Source organism: Idiotropiscis lumnitzeri, chromosome 19 (assembly GCF_059441095.1).
Source record: "Idiotropiscis lumnitzeri isolate Australia: NSW breed Sydney's pygmy pipehorse chromosome 19, RoL_Ilum_1.0, whole genome shotgun sequence".
Classification (NCBI taxonomy): domain Eukaryota; kingdom Metazoa; phylum Chordata; class Actinopteri; order Syngnathiformes; family Syngnathidae; genus Idiotropiscis; species Idiotropiscis lumnitzeri.
In genome coordinates, this window is record NC_142409.1 from 4,976,738 (window position 1) to 4,995,877 (window position 19,140).

General features: G+C 40.7%; 2 protein-coding genes across 4 annotated transcripts; both read right to left on the reverse strand.

Moving 5' to 3' along the window:
• Window positions 1-612: 612 nt before the first annotated feature.
• Window positions 613-7,037, reverse strand: zdhhc20b (zDHHC palmitoyltransferase 20b). 3 transcript variants are annotated; one of them, XM_088283347.1, is made up of 14 exons: window positions 6,843-7,034; window positions 4,932-4,958; window positions 4,734-4,828; window positions 4,516-4,636; window positions 4,116-4,185; window positions 3,979-4,011; window positions 3,739-3,859; window positions 3,401-3,436; window positions 3,097-3,235; window positions 2,863-2,989; window positions 2,636-2,725; window positions 2,457-2,563; window positions 1,781-1,829; window positions 613-1,672 (listed from the first exon to the last, which is right to left on the reverse strand). In XM_088283347.1, the coding sequence occupies exons 1-13, from the start codon at window positions 6,958-6,960 to the stop codon at window positions 1,786-1,788; spliced, it is 1,128 nt and encodes a 375-aa protein (XP_088139473.1). In that variant the 5' UTR covers window positions 6,961-7,034; the 3' UTR covers window positions 613-1,672; window positions 1,781-1,785. The 3 variants fall into 3 exon arrangements, with proteins under 3 accessions (XP_088139473.1, XP_088139474.1, XP_088139475.1); XM_088283348.1 differs by having other exon boundaries at window positions 613-1,829; window positions 6,843-7,037; XM_088283349.1 differs by lacking the exon at window positions 3,401-3,436 and having other exon boundaries at window positions 6,843-7,031.
• Window positions 7,038-7,994: 957 nt separating this feature from the next.
• LOC148318218 (E3 ubiquitin-protein ligase MARCHF6-like) lies at window positions 7,995-18,841 on the reverse strand. Its single transcript, XM_088282407.1, has 25 exons — window positions 18,443-18,841; window positions 17,427-17,526; window positions 14,993-15,066; window positions 14,508-14,651; window positions 14,267-14,339; window positions 13,976-14,144; window positions 13,665-13,851; window positions 13,473-13,534; window positions 13,358-13,390; window positions 13,043-13,094; window positions 12,710-12,768; window positions 12,541-12,621; window positions 12,389-12,457; window positions 12,140-12,214; window positions 11,262-11,396; window positions 10,962-11,182; window positions 10,710-10,847; window positions 10,409-10,625; window positions 10,050-10,119; window positions 9,666-9,847; window positions 9,323-9,457; window positions 9,115-9,204; window positions 8,874-9,006; window positions 8,604-8,739; window positions 7,995-8,498 (listed from the first exon to the last, which is right to left on the reverse strand). Exons 1-25 carry the CDS (start codon window positions 18,459-18,461, stop codon window positions 8,411-8,413), a joined length of 2,742 nt encoding a protein of 913 aa, XP_088138533.1. The 5' UTR covers window positions 18,462-18,841; the 3' UTR covers window positions 7,995-8,410.
• Between the last annotated feature and the right edge of the window lie 299 nt (window positions 18,842-19,140).

The window sequence follows — 19,140 nt, forward strand, 5'->3', positions numbered from 1 at the left end:
AAAAATGGTAATTAGTCGATTATGCTTGTTTTGGGTTGACTGTAAAGGAAATTGTTCACTAAATTATGATGTTACATTTAGATGGGGCCTTTATGTTCGGAAGCCCGCATCTTCCGATGACTGTCACTTGCTTGAACAATAACAGGCAAACAAAATTCAGAGAGCAGTGTCAACTCTCTGTCATCACATATTGTCTGTTCGGTTTACATGGAGCACAGCTATGATAGAAAACAATGTACAACACCACGGGTCACTCTATACAATATATAAATGGCTGTAAACTTGTACAGCGTGGGATGCAATTAGCAGGAAGCTCAACCAGCAAATGTCATGACGCGATCGGACAGACATTAATATTATGTGTGTGTGAGGAATGGGAAAGTTGCATATGTGGAACTGAATTCATTGGTAAATTGTTTGGTCAGCCTAAAAAAGAAATCTGTACAAAAAAAAATAACATGATACAGTCAAGATACTGTGATTTCCCTGCGCTGCCACTGACACAAGACAATTCACCCAAAAACACAAGCTAAGGCTCGGACAAACAGACAAGGCCAAATTTGACTTATTGATCCCAAGTCTTCATAATTAGATGCTTTTTTTTCCATGATAAAAAAAAAAAACATGACCATATAAGAGCTCATATTTCTGTGTACTGCAGGCAAAAATGAAGCCATGTCGCCATCTGCTGGTCAGAGTGAAACAACACAGGCAGAAGGTCCAGTTTGAAAAGAAGGCGCCAAGACTCTACATGTCATTTGGCCCACAGAGGTTAAGGTAAAGCTAAGGATGCTGTAAACACTTGAGGTTCCGAAGTCTGAGCTCCTGCTGGTGCAGCCCTTATTTTGGCAAAAAAAAAAAAAAAAAAAAAAAAGTTGAATTTGTCGAGTACTGCAAACGTAACATAAGGGACGAATGCTGGATGAGCGAATGCATAAAACACAAAGTAAAGGCTGCACATTATAAACACAGACACACACGCACACAGACATGAAAAACTTCACTCAACTTGTGTTGCTTTGTCAATCTACGTACAAGCAACTGTTTTATGTACAATAATGATCTCTGCAGTGCAATTGCACCATTTTGTGCTCATACAAAAACGGTCCACTGACCCAGGCATCTGGGACACATGTGCTGGGATATATATCATGTCTAAAAAAAAAAAATCTTACTAGAATACAGTTCAAAAATGAAAAACAATAGTCCCATCATTTGATTCTAAATAGAAAAAAAAAAGTTATGCTCCAGCTTTTCTCCCACTTTTGACTGCAGCTTTGTGCCTGTGAGACCATCTTAATGTGGATCCAGGTATCTTTTGGCACCCAAAAAATACTAATTAAAAAAGCAGCTTGTAACTCCTGCAAAGGATTTCCTCAATCATAATAAATATTCCAGAAAAAGACACCCGCACAGTCCAATGAGACAGATAAGTGTAGCAATGAAATAAACATAAATGTGTGTATGTGTGTGCGTGTGTGCGCGCAGGGACAGCTGGTGTTGCTGCATGCGGAAAAACGCCAATGCCACGGACGCGGCTCTGTGCTGTGACAGGCAAAAGGAATGCATTTCCATAGTTACTCTGAGGTTGCACTGAGGGGCCGTCACCATGGTGATGAGCGAAAGTGTCGCACAGCTTAAGGCATCAGACTGGATGATTGAGTCGCCGCTCCTGTGGCGGGGGAGGACGCAATGGCCAATCAGGTGGACTATTCGTAATACTGCTCTTGCTTCAACCGCGCAACACAACTGGCCACGACACATTAAAACAACAAATCACCTGGTTTAGGATTCACTCTCCATGGAGATGGTGGTGGTGTCACTTGGGGCTGTAAAACGAAACAAGAAGACACATTGGTTTGTGATGAATACAACAAAAGACTTTTGGACAGTTTTTACAAAACTGTTGCAGTTCAGCAAGATTTCCGGGGATGTCTTGCATGAATAGCGCTTTTGAGGTCATGCTGTCGCATTTTAATCAGATTGAGGTCAGGTCTTGAAATATAAACTGTTCTAAAGAAGGAAAAGGTTTACAACAGTTTGGATGAGGCTATTACTGCCAACGGAGACTCAACCAGTTGTTTTACGTACATTTTCCTGCCGGTCCTGTGACCATTTACGTCACGCTCTGAAAAAATATTTTAAAAATCTGTTTATTCTTGTGATTTAGATAAAGATCAGACTAAAACGTATTTCCAATTTTTGTAGAAATGCAGGAAATTACAATTCACTGAATTGTTTTAATTGAATTTTCGTCTGACGAGAGATTAAATTAAGATGAAGAAATATTTCAGTGTTCAAAGGCTAATATTTACTGCACAAATTCAAGATTTGTCTTCCTGGTGACTCCAAAACTAAAATAAAATGTAGCTCGTATAATATTTCTAATCTGTACTTTACAGGACTACTGGAGTGCGTGTCCCACTTTTATTATTCCGCATTCTGGTGGCACTCACCTGACTCGCTAGGATTATTCGCCACATGTTGGACCATGTTGTTGGTATTCTGCTCGTTGCTCAGGAGGCGGTTCTGTGACTCGCTGAGCGGCCTCACTGTCACCTCACTGAAAAACAAAACCACCGCATGAACCCTGACGTCTAAACAAAAATAACTTCTCTCACCTCTGATTGATCACCTTTTATTAGGCTCTGGGTGCGAGGCGGCTGTCGGTTGTTCGACGTCAGCGTTGACAAGCCGAGTGGGGAACGTCAGACCGTCTCCTTGGCTGCGGCAAACGACGACAAAGTCAGCCCAAGTAACATCCAAGAGTAAAAGATCACAACTAATATAATAGTTACGACTCATTTTATTAGCTTTTTTTTTTTTTTTTGAGGCACCAAGAGAAATTGGAAAATTTAATACCTGGTAAATACCGGCAGTAGCCAGTACATTTTCTGATCTCCAAACACCTGAGCGATATTCTTCCGGAACCCCAACGAAAAGCCATTTTTGTCCGACCCGGTCCTAAAGACGGGCGCTCGGAACGCCTCTGAGACAGAATCCATATAATCAGTTCACAATTGAAATTATTCTTAATTGTCTATCAGTGTGAGTAGTGAACTAGAATGGATTGATTTCAAGAGAAAAAGGTGCTACCTATGGTGGACCGGTTCTTTCCGACGAGCCACAGGTGGTAGCTGAAGAGGGAGAGAATACTGATGCAGAACATGGCCGCTACAAAAAAGAGAAACAAGACGTGGAATTTGGCGTGTGAGTGAGTCTCTTGCAGGTCATTCTGGGGAGAGAGACAACAGAAGAGGGAAGAGAGAGAGGCATCAATAATGTGTCGACATGAGATTGAGGTGCAAGTATTAAGAGACAGGGAGAGATGGACACGGCATCACAACGTCGACCCGAAAGGTGCAGCGAAGCCAAAGGTTTGAAAGGATGACCATGTTACCTTTGGGCAGTTCTCAGCCGATTTTCTCCGGCAAAGCTTTAGTACACACAGAAACGAGACTTGTTAGCAACACCGGGAAAGAACAGACAGGAAAAGATGGTGAGAAGACAACTACAAAGGACAGTAGGTGAAGTAGAAGAAGCTATGAGAGAGGAAGGGGAGAGAGAAAAAAGGGAGAGTATTGCTGCTGCACGGATGTAACACGCTCGGAAGGGCACAGCGCTTTTGGATGACAGAAGACACAGAAGGGCAATTCAACGCCACGCGTGATCCACTCGTCTGGGTTTATGTCGACGTTTAAACGGATCCCGACATTGCCCAAGCGTGACATTACTCACGGTCCAGAATTTGATGAAATACTGCAACACGGTGGCTGCGATAAACAAGCAGTAAAGCAGCGAGTAGGCCAAGAAGAGGATGAAGAACTTGTAGTTGGAGAATCCCACACAGTTGTTCACCCTGGAGAAAGACAGAACATCGCATGTCAGACTGGACCTCAGAATAAAAAAGATAAATTATTCTCTGTTAGTGTGAAATGGCATATTATGCGTTTGGCATAAACACTGACGGTTGCGTACCAGGGACAATGGTGGTCCATCTTCAGCACACACCTACGAAACAAAGAAAAAAGGATGGAGGAGGCAGATAAAACAGGATTAGACAAACAAGGAAGAGACAATGCATCCGGTTCCATGCAAGTTGATAAAAAACGTACATGTCGCACGCGGAGCAGTGATGACAACGGTCGGGCTTGATAACTTGACAGCGGTCACAGTAACGAATTGCTGCAACAAAATCAGAATTGAGTCAGAAATGATGTCAGTATTGTTGCGGGACAAAATATTCATATTGTGATGCGTGATCATTTCCTGTTGTAAAACATTGTTCTGGTAAGTGAAACTGCAATGAATATTTTTTGGCCATTTTGCAGGGGAAAAAAAATACAGGACATAGTTTTTTATGGGCATATTCATACATTTTTTTATACCATATTTCCTTATTTGAGATGATGGTGAGCTAAAGTCTAGCTTGGGCAGTGTTTTCAATTTCCATCCTCTTGTGCTGAAAAGGATTAAAAAAATAAATAAAAAGACAAGTATAAGGTATTTACGTACCTCCTGCTCCAGTGCGAGTGTAAAGCGGCAAGTTGGCGGCCGCTCGCCACAGAATCTCTTGCTGGGATTCTGGCCGCTCCTCCTTCTCATAGCGCTCCTTCTCAGCTTTGGGCAAGCAGAACTGCGGGGCGGAGGGGTGGCAGCATGAAACAAAAACATGACATTTGAGACGATTGACCTGAACAGCACAGCGGGGGCGCTCTGGATCGCCACGGTACCTCTTTGGAAGGATTGGCAGGCTTTGTGAAGATGGTCTTCCAATAAGACCACACAAACATGATAAAGGAGAGATGGAAGAAGATGAGGTATACAACTAGGGTAAAGAGATGAAAAATAACCATGTTAGCCTTGACGGATGAATAAAAGACTAATGAGAGAATAAAAAAAATGATTAAGTCAGTATACAGAAAGCTTACCCTGTTTTCCTATACTGGTGATGGTAACTGCGAGAGACAACAATATGTTCAGTGGCACACAAATAAAAACAGTTATTACAGATCTGACGAGGGAGCCTTGTGTAAGCAATCCATCGTGCATATTTTTAGTGCACCATTGAAATAGCACATCAAAACCAACGGCTGTTTTATTATTGCCTTTGACGCTCTTACTCCCCAGCCTGAGTGTGCCCAGTGGAATTATTTCCCACTTTTAGATGAGATGCTCCAACACTTCAGTCGAACAAATTCAAATTCAACTTGTTTAGGCATTTAAAAAGTCAATGGTATGGTCTGACGGAGGAGTCACTGACATTGTGGTTGTAGCCTCAAGTGGTCAATGGGCCTGTTCTAAAAATAGAACATTGTGATTTTCTAGGAATGGTGTAGAAGTAATATCTTAAAAAGTGGCTACCGTAATTGTGCAATTTCCTACAAAAACATGCATAGTGTACTTTTTCAAAATTTTCCATAACAAAGGAACTAGTGGTAAAACAATTGATTGCAAAGTATACAACCTATTCTACTTCTGTTCTTAGCAATAATCCTCAATTTGTACTAGATAGGTTTTTAAGCCAAATGTCACAGTAATTTTGGCATCTCGCAATTTTGATTTGTGCAATTGGTGAATATTTTTAACTGAAACCTGTCAGCAAACCGGAGAAATTGGTTCCCAAGTAGAAGACGAAACAAAAGGATTGAGGAGAGTGTTCAGAATGAATCATATGATACCACTTTACTCCAATTTGAAGTTGTTTCCTTTGCCATCTTTTCTAAAGGCAATATGACACAAAATTATTCCCCACAATGGCTTTTTTTCTTACAGAAAAAAAACTCAAGTTCTCCAAAACCCATCGTCCAAATTTTCAAAATTTTTGGCGTCTTGTACTCTGGTTCAAGTTCCAAACTGACTCAGCACTTTGACACACTGATGTCATGTTTGGGAAATTCGTTCACATTTCTATTTATAGAAATACAATGTTGTAAATTGATATATCTCCGGTTCCTAATTATTGTGAGAAAGCATTGACAGGATCGGTGTCTGCATATATATTTATTATATGATTATTATTATGAAAGACCATTTCAGAAAATGTGTTATTTCAGAAGTATGTATCAATCATCATCCAAAATCTCGTTCATAAAGGTTGCTGTCAAATTTAAATGATTAGTTATAGTTATACTTAAAAAAACAATTACATATAAATAGATTTACAGTTTTTTTAATCCACATTTAAACAAAAAGAGACGTCCAAGTTTGAGAGCTCGCGGAAATGGAAAATCGTTTCCTTCAGTCAATGTTTTGTTTTATTCTGGGCCACGATCACAATCATCACCCATTTTAAACAAGCAAGTGCCTGGAATGACAACACAACCAACTGAACCAGTTAAAAATAATAATAATAATAATATCTAAATAAACGAATGATGTCCACATCCTAACTGAGCTCGAACCTACGGAAGAGGATTAGGGCCATGAATGAGAAAAAAAAAAGATTGGAAGGATTCTGATTTTAATCTCAGAATTCTGACATTATTCTCCGAATTCTGACTTTAAAGTGAGAATTCTGACTTTAAAGTGAGAATTCTGAATTCTGAACCTAAAACTGTTTGCGGGGCTTTAACACCCACGGGGAAAGTTTGTCTCGACCCAAAGCATGTTGATCGCCTACATTATACTTCAACTAGAAACAATACTAGCTGTCCGTCTGCTTTTAACTTTTTTCAAGAAAATAAGAACATTAAAAGGGTCTTCCCAATGTTACGAGTCCTTCCATTTACTTCCTCTTGGCCCAAAAAAGGGCTGCCTGCTTGTGAGGCGACTACAATGGAAACAGCGGCAATGAAAAAGGCTTAAAAGGGACAGAACGGCGGATCAAAGCATCTACTTACATATACAAAGCTCCACCACGTAAGCATAATAGGACCAACAGACGACCATGGCAATGAAAATCACAGGTATCCATGCTAATCCCCGTTGACAGCATCTCAGGACGTGAGTGGGCGCCATCTTTCTCCCTCTACTGGGGAAAGGGAGTGCCTGCGTGTGACGTCACCAGAGGGAAGCCACGCTACCCGGAAATCGTAGAATGTAAACAGAAGCCAATGTTGTTGCTTGGTAAATTCACGTTAGAAATTGGAAACGAATAATGAAATATGGCCGTTCACGAAAATAATATTTAATAATATTTATATGGGCCTAAAAAGCTGTTACTCAGGGAAAGACCGACGTTTATACTCAAGGGCCTGATGGGCAAGGTAAAAATGTTATCTTAATTTTAAAAAAAAGTAAAATATGTCCAATTGCTAATTTTAATTTCATAATCAAACAATTATTTAATAAAATAAAACAGATCTGTTAATCGCAATAATTTTTTATATATCTAAATAAAATGCTATGCTTCTCTTCGAGTTACACTTGATAGTTGGCGGCACGGTGGTCAACTAGTTATAAAGATGGCCTCACAGTGTGAGGTCATGGGTTCAATTCTGGCTCCAGCCTTCCTGTGTGGAGTTTGCATGTTCTCCTGTGTGGGTTCTCTCCGGGTACTCCTGTATCCTCCCACATTTCAAAAACATGCATGTCAGGTTGATTGGACTATCTAAATTGTCCCTAGATAGGAATGTGAGCGCATGGCTGTTCGTCTGTGTGCCCTGCAATTGGCTGGCAACCAGTCCAGGGTGTACCCTGCCGACTGCCCGAAGACAGCTGGGTTAGGCTCCAGCACCCCCCGCAACCCTCGTGAGGAGAAGCGGTACAGATAAGATTAGATTAGAAATCCCTTTATTGTCATTGTACTCAAGTGTGCAACGAGATAAAGTTGTATTGCATTGTATTTTTCGCCTGCGGGCCCTTGAATATGGCACCAAAAGCTAAGCATTATGGCTCAGATGACATCCAAGAGAAAATTCTGCAAGGAATGAATTACTCCTGGTATAGAAAATATTTTTCTTGATTCTCTGCAGATAAGAAAACATCCAAACCACCACCATCGACTGTTGCACATTGATAATTATTCTACAGAAGTCATAAAAACAACAAGGAATTGCTGGTTTGATTTAATAAATTATACATACACTTTTAAGATGTACAATGGTCTTTGCATTTTTCCATGTCGTCTTTTTTTTTAAGACAAAATCTGCATTCAAAGTATTTACACATGTACAATTATCAGGCAGCACTTTACAAAGCAAGGCGAGACTGACAGACAAAAAGTCAAATCAAAACGCTCCCTCTCACACTCACTCTTGTCTGTGGAGATTACATTGCTGTCCCGTGATTATAATACATGTTTCCCTTCCCAACTGTAATGGGCATTAAAGGGAAATCAGAGGACTAAAGAACAGCCATGAAATCCACCAAGAACCAATGGAGATTTTAAAAGGATTACAGACCAGTGACTGATCAAATCAAAAGGCGGGAAGGGGGTGTTATGTATGCAGGGGTCATAGGTGAAAATCTATTCAATGACAGGGTTGGAGGGGGGGACTGAGTTTGCTCTTCCGGCTTTCCTTTCATAGTTGACAAGCCTTTGGCCAACCAGGTACCTGCAAAAAAAAATATTTTTGATTGTATTTAGCATTCAAATCACAACACTGAAAACAGATAATATATAAAAAGCATTCCACTAAATGCTCTAAAAACATTCTTACTTGTCATTCTTGATGTGCTCATAAAGACGCTTGAATTGTCGAATTTGGAAGGACAGGATGCCGATAAGTGAGACCACCATCAAGAGGAAGGGGTAGATTCTCCGCTGCATTAGGATCTCCATCTCTGGGGTCACGCCTACGGCAGCAACATATTGGTTTAACATATAACAACACCAAGTAACAACAAAATCGTTTGAAAGAAAGAATATGTGCAGACTAAACTCCTTCAACTTAAGTGGCCAAAGGAATTCAAAGTGTTCAGACACTCACCAACAGCAGGCACCACCCCAGCCGCAATCACATAGGGCACACACAGGGACAGCAGCAGGACTGAGATGACTGGTGCTGCCAGTTTACGGATAATGAAATGAAGATCAATGTTGCGAATTCCATTGGCGTATACCTTGGAGGAAAAAGCGAAATATTGTCAGGAGAAACGCAATGAGATTGCTTTACTGACACAGAAAACTACTAATTAAAAACATATTTTTCAATTATAAAAATGCTTTACCTGTTCAATAACAGTCTTCAACCACCACTGAGGACCCATCAAGGTAATTGCCGCAATGATTTTGGCATGAAGCACTCCAAGAGCCCAATCCTGCAGAATAGAGAAGGAAACATTTAATTGATTCAGAGGATACACACGGTGCCCTGTTCCAAAAGAAAATTGTTGATGAATAACAGCAATACATTATGAATCCTGCAAGGTAAATTACCTGCCAGGGGTAGAAGAGAGGAGTTTGATCCAGAGGAACTCTGAGGGGAGCTACAATGACCAGCTCAAACAGCAGACCCAACAACAGTGGGATGACTCCAGCAACCAGGAGAGCAACAACCAGGGTTTTAAGGATCTATACAAACATGACACAAACAAGGCAGTAACAATCATGGTTTTATTAGAATGATGAGCTCACTCCTCATCAAAGCAAAAACCCCTCCTAAATGCAAGGCTGAGATTGACAAACTCTGCCGGACTCATATTTTGAGGGTTTCCTTCCAGGGAAGAAGTAACCTGACTAATTTTGGTGTAGCTAAAACATGCTCATTTCTGACACCCACCATGAATGTCCACTCCTGAACTTTGTGCACAATGACAGTGCGTCCTTGAGGCATCCAAGCCAGCAGCACTGTGACTCCACGGATGGACAACCAGCAGACATACAGGCCGCAAGCCGCTGTGTACAGCTCATGAATTTTGGAACTTCCGGTCCAGAAGGACATCAGCCATCGTCCAGTGAACACTGAGGAAAAATAAATAAATACACGTTCATGTATACCTCCTATTTATTTCAACTTCAAGGTGGCCCCGTGGCCTGCTTGAGGAAATGGTGAATTAAAATGGAAACATCACACAAGTCCATAAATACAACATTGAATTGTGGTCAGTGAGTGCGGATGAGGACAGTAGAAAAAAATAAAAGCTCTCGCTGCTATAGCTCTCACCTGGTAGTGTCAGGCACACAAGACTGGCCACCAGGAGGGTGATGCACATGAATGCTATCAGTAGTACAATCTAGAGGAAAGGGGAACAATGTTTATGTCAGTGGCAATGCCTCAAGTATAGAGCATGTGCGACCACTTAAATTAACTAAAAATAATCGACCAGCGTGTCCACAGGGAGCCACACCCTTGTGAATTTTAAGCAAAATTATGAGGGAGTTTTCTCCCTCCCAAGCAAAACTTTAGTTGAGGTCCACTTTGACACATGTTTTTTGTTGCCTTAATTATAGGGGAAGTACTAAGGAGCAGCACCACCACATAAAAAAAGGAAAAAAAAAACAGGAAAAATGGGATCAACTCACTCTGAATGGGAAGCGGAGAGGTCTGTGGTATGGCTGGAAGCCCACAGGTCCGCCCTGTTGCAAGATGGCCTGGTGGGCCGCATGCAACCCCTCACCAACTGCAGGTGGCGGATTGTTATTGTTGTTATGGTGCCCGGGGGGAGGGTTGTTGTTGTTATTCACAGGTTGGTTTGCATCAATGTCCTCTTGCTCCCCAAGGAGGTACGAGTGGAGATCTCTGCGATGGTACAGATGAACAAATCATAGTTGAAATTAAAAGGGGCTGAGTGCATTGAAGCAGGAGACGGGCTTCGGGACTTACAATAAATATCCAGCACTGACTGTCCAGGCCCTAACTAAGCCTTTGAGCCACTGGCGAGTATGCCCTTGCTCCAATAAAGCTGGCAGCACGACCTGAAGTAATAATAGCTCCAAAGACAACTCGCTGACTGGGGCATCGCTGAGGGAAAAAGATTCAGAAAAGGACGTTTCAATAACATATGGAGGTGCACATGGAAAGCCCAGGTATTTTTTTTTTAATGAAAAAACAATGCAACAAAAGACTGTGCGTTACCTGTAGAGCATGACGTTGTACGGCAGGAACGTGGGCATCAGTAGTTTAATCAATCTGATAGGCAGCCACAGCATTAACAACACAATGGAACCAAACACAACCACCGACAGAATGAAGCGGCGCAGGTGTCTGTAGATGGGAAGATGAATCATCTCTTGCACCGGGTTAAAATCTGGGTCATTGAGGTTTCTCAGAAACCACAGCACTCCAGGCCTCAGCACCTGACACATAAATAGGGGCTGGGGTTAACAAATGACATTCTCTCTCTGGTCAAGAATAACCTGCTGCGAACGGGCGTACCTCTCTTAAAAGAAGAATGAAAGAAGCAAAGTAAAAGACGTAGACCATCCCAACGAGCCAGTGCAAGAACATGGTGGTGCCAGGTGCTGATTTGAAACTCAATTCTCGATCCTTCAGAGAGGCATCAAACATCTCCTGCGAGTTCAAGGTTGATAAAAGGTGATTCAACGCCTGTGTTTCATCAATTCCCACATATTCTAATGCAGGATGTCTTTGGGTGTGCGATGGGAAATAATCCAATTTCATTACGTGGGCCATAAGGCAATTTTATTTGGTGGCGTACCGTCAGATTTTGTTCATGTAAAATATGTGCCTTGGTTCAAATAACGGTTGGTAAACACTGCTATATGCACTCAGAAATAATATTTAATATAATCCAAAAATAAATTAAAAAGTCCATTTTAAGAAGTGTTAGTATCCTCTTGTGACCATAGTTTATTCATCTCTAAGAAGAATGTCTATTTTGGACATCGTACCGTACATTCAATCCAGCGGTACAGTGATTTTTAGAATTGCAAGGGCGAGAAGCCACGTTCTATTTATGACAAAATGATCAAGACAAAAGGCATCCGACTCCACAGAGCGTGAGGCATCAGACATCTATTTTATCTCTTGTTTACTTCAGGACAGCATTTAAAAATGGGACACGCCTGAGTATCATGTTTTTCCTGGAAAAAGTTGAAGTAGCAGGGCTATGATGCAAATGACAAAGCCAATTTTGTCACCACAGTTCCTTCAAGGTTACTGTTAATTTTTCTACACAGCTGAATTGTGCGATCCAGGTCTGGGTCTTGATTAAATCACGTTAAATGGGATTGTAAAATGTCACGGCGTGGTTGAACACAATGATGAATGAGCCGTACAAAAGAGATTCTTACTAGAGAGCAGATGTCAAGCCACCAGCCACAGATCAGTGGAAAAACACCAATCTCCACAACAACCAGCAGGGAGACCTACAATATAACCAACAGTTTCAACATTAAAATTTTGAAGAAGGTTGATTGGAGTACGAATAATATCATCATACTAGTTTCATTTATCAGCTGAGGTATATTCGCAGTTACGAAATACTGCACATCTCTACAAGTAAAACAAAGAAAATGCATGCTGCATTCCAACAGGGTTACCTTGACAACAATGTAACAGACGCCGAGGAGACGTCGCGAGCGCTGAAACCGGACCAGAGCGGCCAATCCCTTCAACATCGTTGTTAAGGATCAACACCAGAAATTCAAAACAAATCTTTAATGTGCATCGCACTTGTGCCATGGAAGGATACGTGACACAGTATAAGTGTCATGGCCAGCAGGATGTAGCCAACGATGGTTGTAATTAAGCCTTCGAAATGGGACGCTTGAACCTAAATCAAAATATAAATGGAAAGTCAAGATCACAAGTGTACCATTTCACAAAGCAAGGTAACGAAGGTTAGGAAAACAACGTCTTACATATTCCTCGAAGCCAAGACCCACAACAGAGAAATGTCCAATGTGGTAAGGACAAAATGCTGTCAACAGACAAATGCTGATATTAGAGATATAGATTTTATATTTGCACTGGACACAAGTTTACATCAGAGTTTAATAAAACGTCAGTCAGACTTCCACATTTCAAAAATGGTATAAAATAAAGCAAACACTTATCTAACATTGCATCAAATGTTTGGAAATTAATATTAAGACCTCAGTTTCCTTACTCTTGCTGTAGTTTAATGATGACTGAGAGATTCTGACGAGAGGACTTTCATGGCACTTGATAGTAATATTGACCAGTGGACTTACCAAACACCAGGATGAAGAGCGTATTGAGAGACACCACCCAAAAGACATGCTCCTACAAGACAAACAGAAGCCATGAAGTCAGAACATTTTGTATGTAAAAGTACTTCTCTATCTCCCCATGTTTTACAACCTTTACTGAGTCAAGGCACATAATTTACAATAGAAAAAAAAAAACACAGCAACAACAAAAAGTCACATATGCTGAAATAATTAATAATCTGTCACAGCACATCTGATGATCTCTCATTGCACATTAATGTGCCAAGGCACAGTAGTTGGGAATCACCTTATAAGAGAATAATGAATAAAACTTACCAGAAAAACCAACGATCCATCCAAGCCAAGCATCTGAATAAAAAAAAAAAAAAATTAATAAAAATGAATTTGCATTTTTAATGTGCTATAGGGAAAGGTAATTTACTGCACTTACCCTTTCCCAGGTGAGTTCCTCGGCTGCTCTGTCCCACTCCAAAGCGTTCCAGTTCATGTCATCTGTAGATTATATTTCCATATTCAATATAATAACAGATGATGGGCAGCAACCTGTCCCACTTTTTATTCAGCTTGTTACCACAACGGACAGGAAAGTGAAATTTAGATCAAATCAAATGGGCACTGTGACCTTGCGCTCCATTGTTGGGGTCGGCATCTTCAGCAGCCACTCCTTCCTCTTCCTCCAGCTCGGGGTCGTCAACATGCTCTGGAGGATCGGGGGGGTCTGGCTCTGCATCATTCTGGGCTGGTGGCTCTGCAGGGGCTGGTTGGTCAGCAGGGGGTTCGTCTGCTGCTCCTGCGCCCTCCGCCTGTGCCTTAAGCAACATCATGACCAGTTTTAGACGCGTGTTATATTGTGTCTTCATGTGCCAGTAACTTTCAGCTTCAGCTTTAAAAATCAATACCAAACTGAATCAAATCAAGAGTTAAGACAGGCACCTCATTGGCTTGTCCGGCTGCATTTGGTGGTGCAGGCTGGTGCTGCTCTAACCACTGCGGAGCGCCACCATGCACTATCTGCTCCCTCAACCACACCAGGCTAATAAATGCACACAGGGTGCAGGTAACCACAAAGCACCCCTGAAGACAGTCAGCCAGCAGGTTCTCGCTGCCGGAAAGAAAAAAAAAAACACGAAAAAAAAATGATGGGCGAAAATTCGGTGCCATATTTGCATTTGGTGTTACTACGAATGTGTATGCAGCTTCATAATTTTGTTCATCATCACTCACGTGGAGAGCATGTCCAATGGCAGTGTCAGAAGTGAGCTCACAGAGCCAGTAAAAAGACACTTGTAGATGCGACCTAAAACAAATAGGAGATAAATACAATTTTTTTAATACATGACAATTACAAAGTAGTTCATCTCAGAGTCTGACTAAACTGTGATCATAATGTACGGTACTAAATGGAGTATTTAGAGTGGAGCGTGTCCAGATGAACTTAGATGCACACTCTACATTTAATACTCACATGCAGTGAGAGGAACTACGCCAAGCCAAGCAAAAGCCACCAGCGTGTAATGGAACCAGTAGCGGATGGCCGTGCCCACGCTCGTCAGCAGGCCGGCACAAATGTCCTGAATGGGCAGACGTGACGGCATGTCTGGGGAGTAGACTGTAAAAAGAACAGAATTATTACAAATTCAAATTTGAAAATATAAACACCATCACATTTTTTAATAGTTCACATACATCGCTGAATGACATTCCAAACACATGTCAAGCTATTTCTATTATTTCAAAGCAATTATTACAGCAGGAAATGACATCATAAATTAGAATAGATAATTAGTTATGTATCAGGCCAAACGTAGCAGGTTAGAAATATGCATAAACTAATAACTAGAACACACAGACAAACAGTGCATACACATGTATAGCATATGTAAGCAACTTGAGGCTGTTTCATAGGTCAAAATAGACAAGCTGCTGTATTACGACCACACAAGCACTTACTTGGTGTAAATGCAAATCTGTGCTTGCATAATTCACAATACTCCTTCCTGCTGTGTTTCAGCCACTGGACCAAACTGTAAAGCAACATTTTGACGGTGACATTTAAAATGCATGCTTTGAATATTTGTTCAGTCACATGGTACAGAAATAACTTTCCTCTTTGGGTAAAGTAAGTATCAATTGATTGCATTTAATTTCCTGTACACTATTTACGGCAGATGTACACAACACTGGCCTCATTTATTACTACACTAAAATCTACACTATACCCTTGCTTCCTTGATTATGTGTGAAGAATGTAATTGATAAGGTTATTCATTAGCCCATGTGAAACTGAATTTTTACAAGCATTGCTTATGCGAGCAATGCATCTTGTGTAAGGAATCGCCCTGGATCTCACTATTTTACGCACAAATTAAAAACGTGGGTGGATTAGAAAAAATGAGAAATAAAAAAAAATAAGTCGAACATATTCATTGATTAAATGATTTGTGTCTCGCAATGCAATCTGGGAATGCCTGTAACGAGAACCTAAAGCCCAAATGTCAGTGTTCCATGTTTGTGGACGTCACAAACCCAAAAACAAAATACAAAAAAACTGAATTAAGCATGTATGTTTTGTATTGATGGCACATTGACAAAAAATAAGTAAAGAGAAAATCGGTTGAGAAAGGTGCATGTTATAATTTATTTAACATACCAAACTTGAATTCTGCCCTCAAAACCCACCTGCTCAAAATAGCTTTTCTTTATTTCTTCAATGTTTCCTTTATTATTGTCTTTATTCATGTTACATTAGCTCTCATTTTTGTCGTTGTAAATGTTTAGATGTCTATTTTGTAAAGCACCTTTGAGAGTCCCAAAAAAATATTTAATGCATTATATATTATTTAAATTTATTGGCTGATTAATCGGGAATCTGTATTTTTTTTTCAGCCAAAAAAACAACATTGCCATCAAAAAATCCCTATTGGTTGGGCCCTATTTTAAAGTCAAATCCATTCATGGTTGGATTCAACAACTGCCCAGAAACATCCATGCTCTTTTCATCTAGCTGCTGGCCTTCTACCACTCGTCCATCGAGAGCCTTTTGACGTACTGTGTCTCCACCTGGTACAGCGGCTGCACTGAGGCGGACAGAGTGAGGCTCCAGAGGACAGTCAAAACAGCGCAAAGGATTATTGGCTGCCCTCTCCCCTCACTGTCGGACATCTACACCGCCCGGTGCCTCAGCAGGGCTCTCAACATCGTCAAAGACAATACCCACCCAAACTCACACCCATTCGACCTGATGCCCTCTGGCAGGCGCTACAGATGCATCAAATCGAGGACCAATAGACTGAGAAACAGTTTCTTTCCGAGAGCCATCTCTATTCTGAACTCTCACACACACACACACGAGACCACCCTTACCTTGCAGAACAGCATCGTGATGTGTTTTTATATACCCTATTCAGTATAATTTTCCATTGCACTCTCTTATTTATATATTTGTCTGTATTATTGTTGTATTGCACTGGAGAGGGGAGCTCTCTAATCTCGTTGCACTCTTGAGTACAATGACAATAAAGGGATTTCTAATTCTAATTCTAATTCTAAACAGGGGATGTGCACCTAACCCACCCTTTCACCGGTAATGAACAGAACACAATGAGAAAAAAAACACACTATGTTTGGGTGGGTTTCATTTCCACATTGGCAATTCCTTTCCTCAAGTCTACAATATGAGAGGCATCAAACTAGTGAATGATGAAGGGAAAACATGCTCTCTGACTATTCTTCCGTTATGACAACAACCAACATTATAATAATAGTCAACATTTTTCCTCTGCGGTACTCCGTAAATTGGTCTGACATAACAAAATTCAAAGCGCCTTACGAAAACATAAATTCCTCCACTGTTGGGTAGTAATCTGACCAGAAACCTGATCTGATCATTACCTAATGGCTTAAACATTGATGGGAAACACAAATCCTGAACTAATTACACTAAAAATAGCCCAAGTGAGATATTATCTGAAATAGTTACTCTCACAGTGGACATTTTACTAGAGCGATCGCGATGCAGCCAACTTTTATGAAAGATAAATAGAAATAACTTTTGAAAACATGACACCTCATTAAAAAAACAAAACAGCAGGATTAATATGACAACCACGTGGAATTTGCACAGAATTTCATCGATTTAATTAGGGGCTCTGTGTTTTCATTTAAATTTGTGTGTTTGAATGTTTCTCCCACGTATAAAAGACGGAAATTGCATCAGCAAGTGTGGCTCTCATTTATCTGCCCACTTCACTGGCGCAATAATGAGTTATTTCTGAAAATGAACTTGTCAAAACGTCTGTCCTTTTTGTACGTGTGTCCTTTTTATTTTATTTTTTCAAAATTGATTCAGCATATTCTTGTTCAGTATTGATGGTTTTTCACTTACCATTCCTGGTGAATAAACTTAATGCTGCCAGTGCAAACACAAGGGTGATACAGGGGTTTGTCTGGGGTCCCCTCGGAGCGGCAGACACGACAAATATCCGCTGAAAGTGCACACATCAGACAAAAAAACAAAACAAAAACAAGAAAGGTTTGTTACGATCAATATTAGAGCCCCCAAAATATCAGGAAAAAAGGAACTAATGGGCTATAATAATTAAGACAAGGCTGTCTACACAAGTTGTCGGTGTTCTAATAATACCTCACCGGTAATGGGGCATTGCGATTTCCCAGGAATGTTTTGGAAGTGAAACATGTCAACACTTGCAGATATTGATAGAAATAAAGTTTTGCATACATATTTTGTTTGTCTTTCATACACATTGAAAAATCAGAAGCTTGAATTAAACTGGCAACCTTTATATTAGTATCTAAGAGGTAGCTTTCAAAAACACAGGTGATCCTAGCACTACACTGTAACACGGATTGGGTTATTTATTAATGTAGATCACATTTTAAGTTTTATGGAGTGAAAAATATATCCAGTCTCCAGAGCATTCATTAGGGACAAATACACAATACACTTTCGAAAGGATTCTAACACAATTTCTCAAAATGTCTTTAAATAGATTTTTTAATTAATACGTAGTCATCAGTGAGTCAACGGGTGTGTCTTCATATACAGTTCTTGCATAATTCCGATGGTGTACCTAATTATGTGACAACTGACCGTGCAATAGACGGCAGGCTGATGACATCACTAAGTTCTGGTCCGCACTAGTTTTATCGTAGTACGTGCTCATTGATTAAAGTCCATCTGATATCATGCAACCGTTTAGATTAATTTAGTAAACATCCTGAATTGGCTTTGTACTACAATATTACGTCGTTAAGCTTGAATATTAGCCAGTTAAGCACGAGCAGGCCAGCGCAGCTTTGATGCGGTTCCCGATGATGCGCTTACGATCACTCTGACCTAATGCTAAGTAACGCTAAATAAGACGAAACGCCACCGTTTACCTTCTTCGGTCGTGTCCATGTTGTTCACAAAACTGTTTCTTCCAAGTGTTGCTCGTTCAGTGAACCCATCGACGACAAACGGAATAGCTTAGCTAGCCAAGTTACGCTAGCGAGGCGCGTACAACATTAACCTTATGGGTCAGAATACATTGGCAAACAGAAAATGGTTCCCCAACAGACGGAAACTCCCGCTGCTTGCTTCTTTGCGGTGTCCAATTTTAACATCCAAAACACGTTCGACGTTGTTAATTCCACGTTGTCTTGTTTTCAGTTAACACGAGAAACACAGCATCCCCCGTGAGGTAGTACTGACAGTTGTCAAAAGGTAAAAGACAAATGGCTAACTGATCGCTCGCGCATGCGCAATGGGTTAGAGACGCTTGTCACAACACTTTTCGCCCACGGTCTTCTTCTTTAAAAGAAGTCACTTGAAAACGAACTCTGTGCTTTTATACCGCCGTCTAGTGTGTCGGCGGAGTAAATCAAGAACGTGCGTGTTAACCTTTGATTCGAACCCCTTGTTGCGGATTTCCCTTTTTAGCTTGTATAGAAAATGCAGCAGTGCCCTGATTGTAAACGTATTTTGAAATGTTAAAAACATGATGAGGTGATATGGAAGATACATAACCTTCGCTTCCTTCCATTATTTTAAATATATCAAGTCGTGGCGTCACCGTCTTAGTTAAACGTATAATTTA

What these genes read in the sequence shown, in the direction of transcription:
- zdhhc20b (XM_088283348.1), bottom strand. Translation starts at nt 6,960, where the DNA reads ATGGCGCCCACTCACGTCCTGAGATGCTGTCAACGGGGATTAGCATGG. An exon ending in CTGCCAATCCTTCCAAAGAG is followed by an intron (nt 4,637 to 4,733) that starts GTACCGTGGCGA and finishes TCCGCCCCGCAG; the next exon opens with TTCTGCTTGCCCAAAGCTGA. An exon ending in ATGGACCACCATTGTCCCTG is followed by an intron (nt 3,860 to 3,978) that starts GTACGCAACCGT and finishes GTCTTTCTCCAG; the next exon opens with GGTGAACAACTGTGTGGGAT.
- LOC148318218 (XM_088282407.1), bottom strand. An exon ending in AAGTTTATTCACCAGGAATG is followed by an intron (nt 15,067 to 17,426) that starts GTAAGTGAAAAA and finishes GTTGCTTTACAG; the next exon opens with TTTGGTCCAGTGGCTGAAAC. An exon ending in CTCTCCGCTTCCCATTCAGA is followed by an intron (nt 10,120 to 10,408) that starts GTGAGTTGATCC and finishes CCTTTCCTCTAG; the next exon opens with ATTGTACTACTGATAGCATT.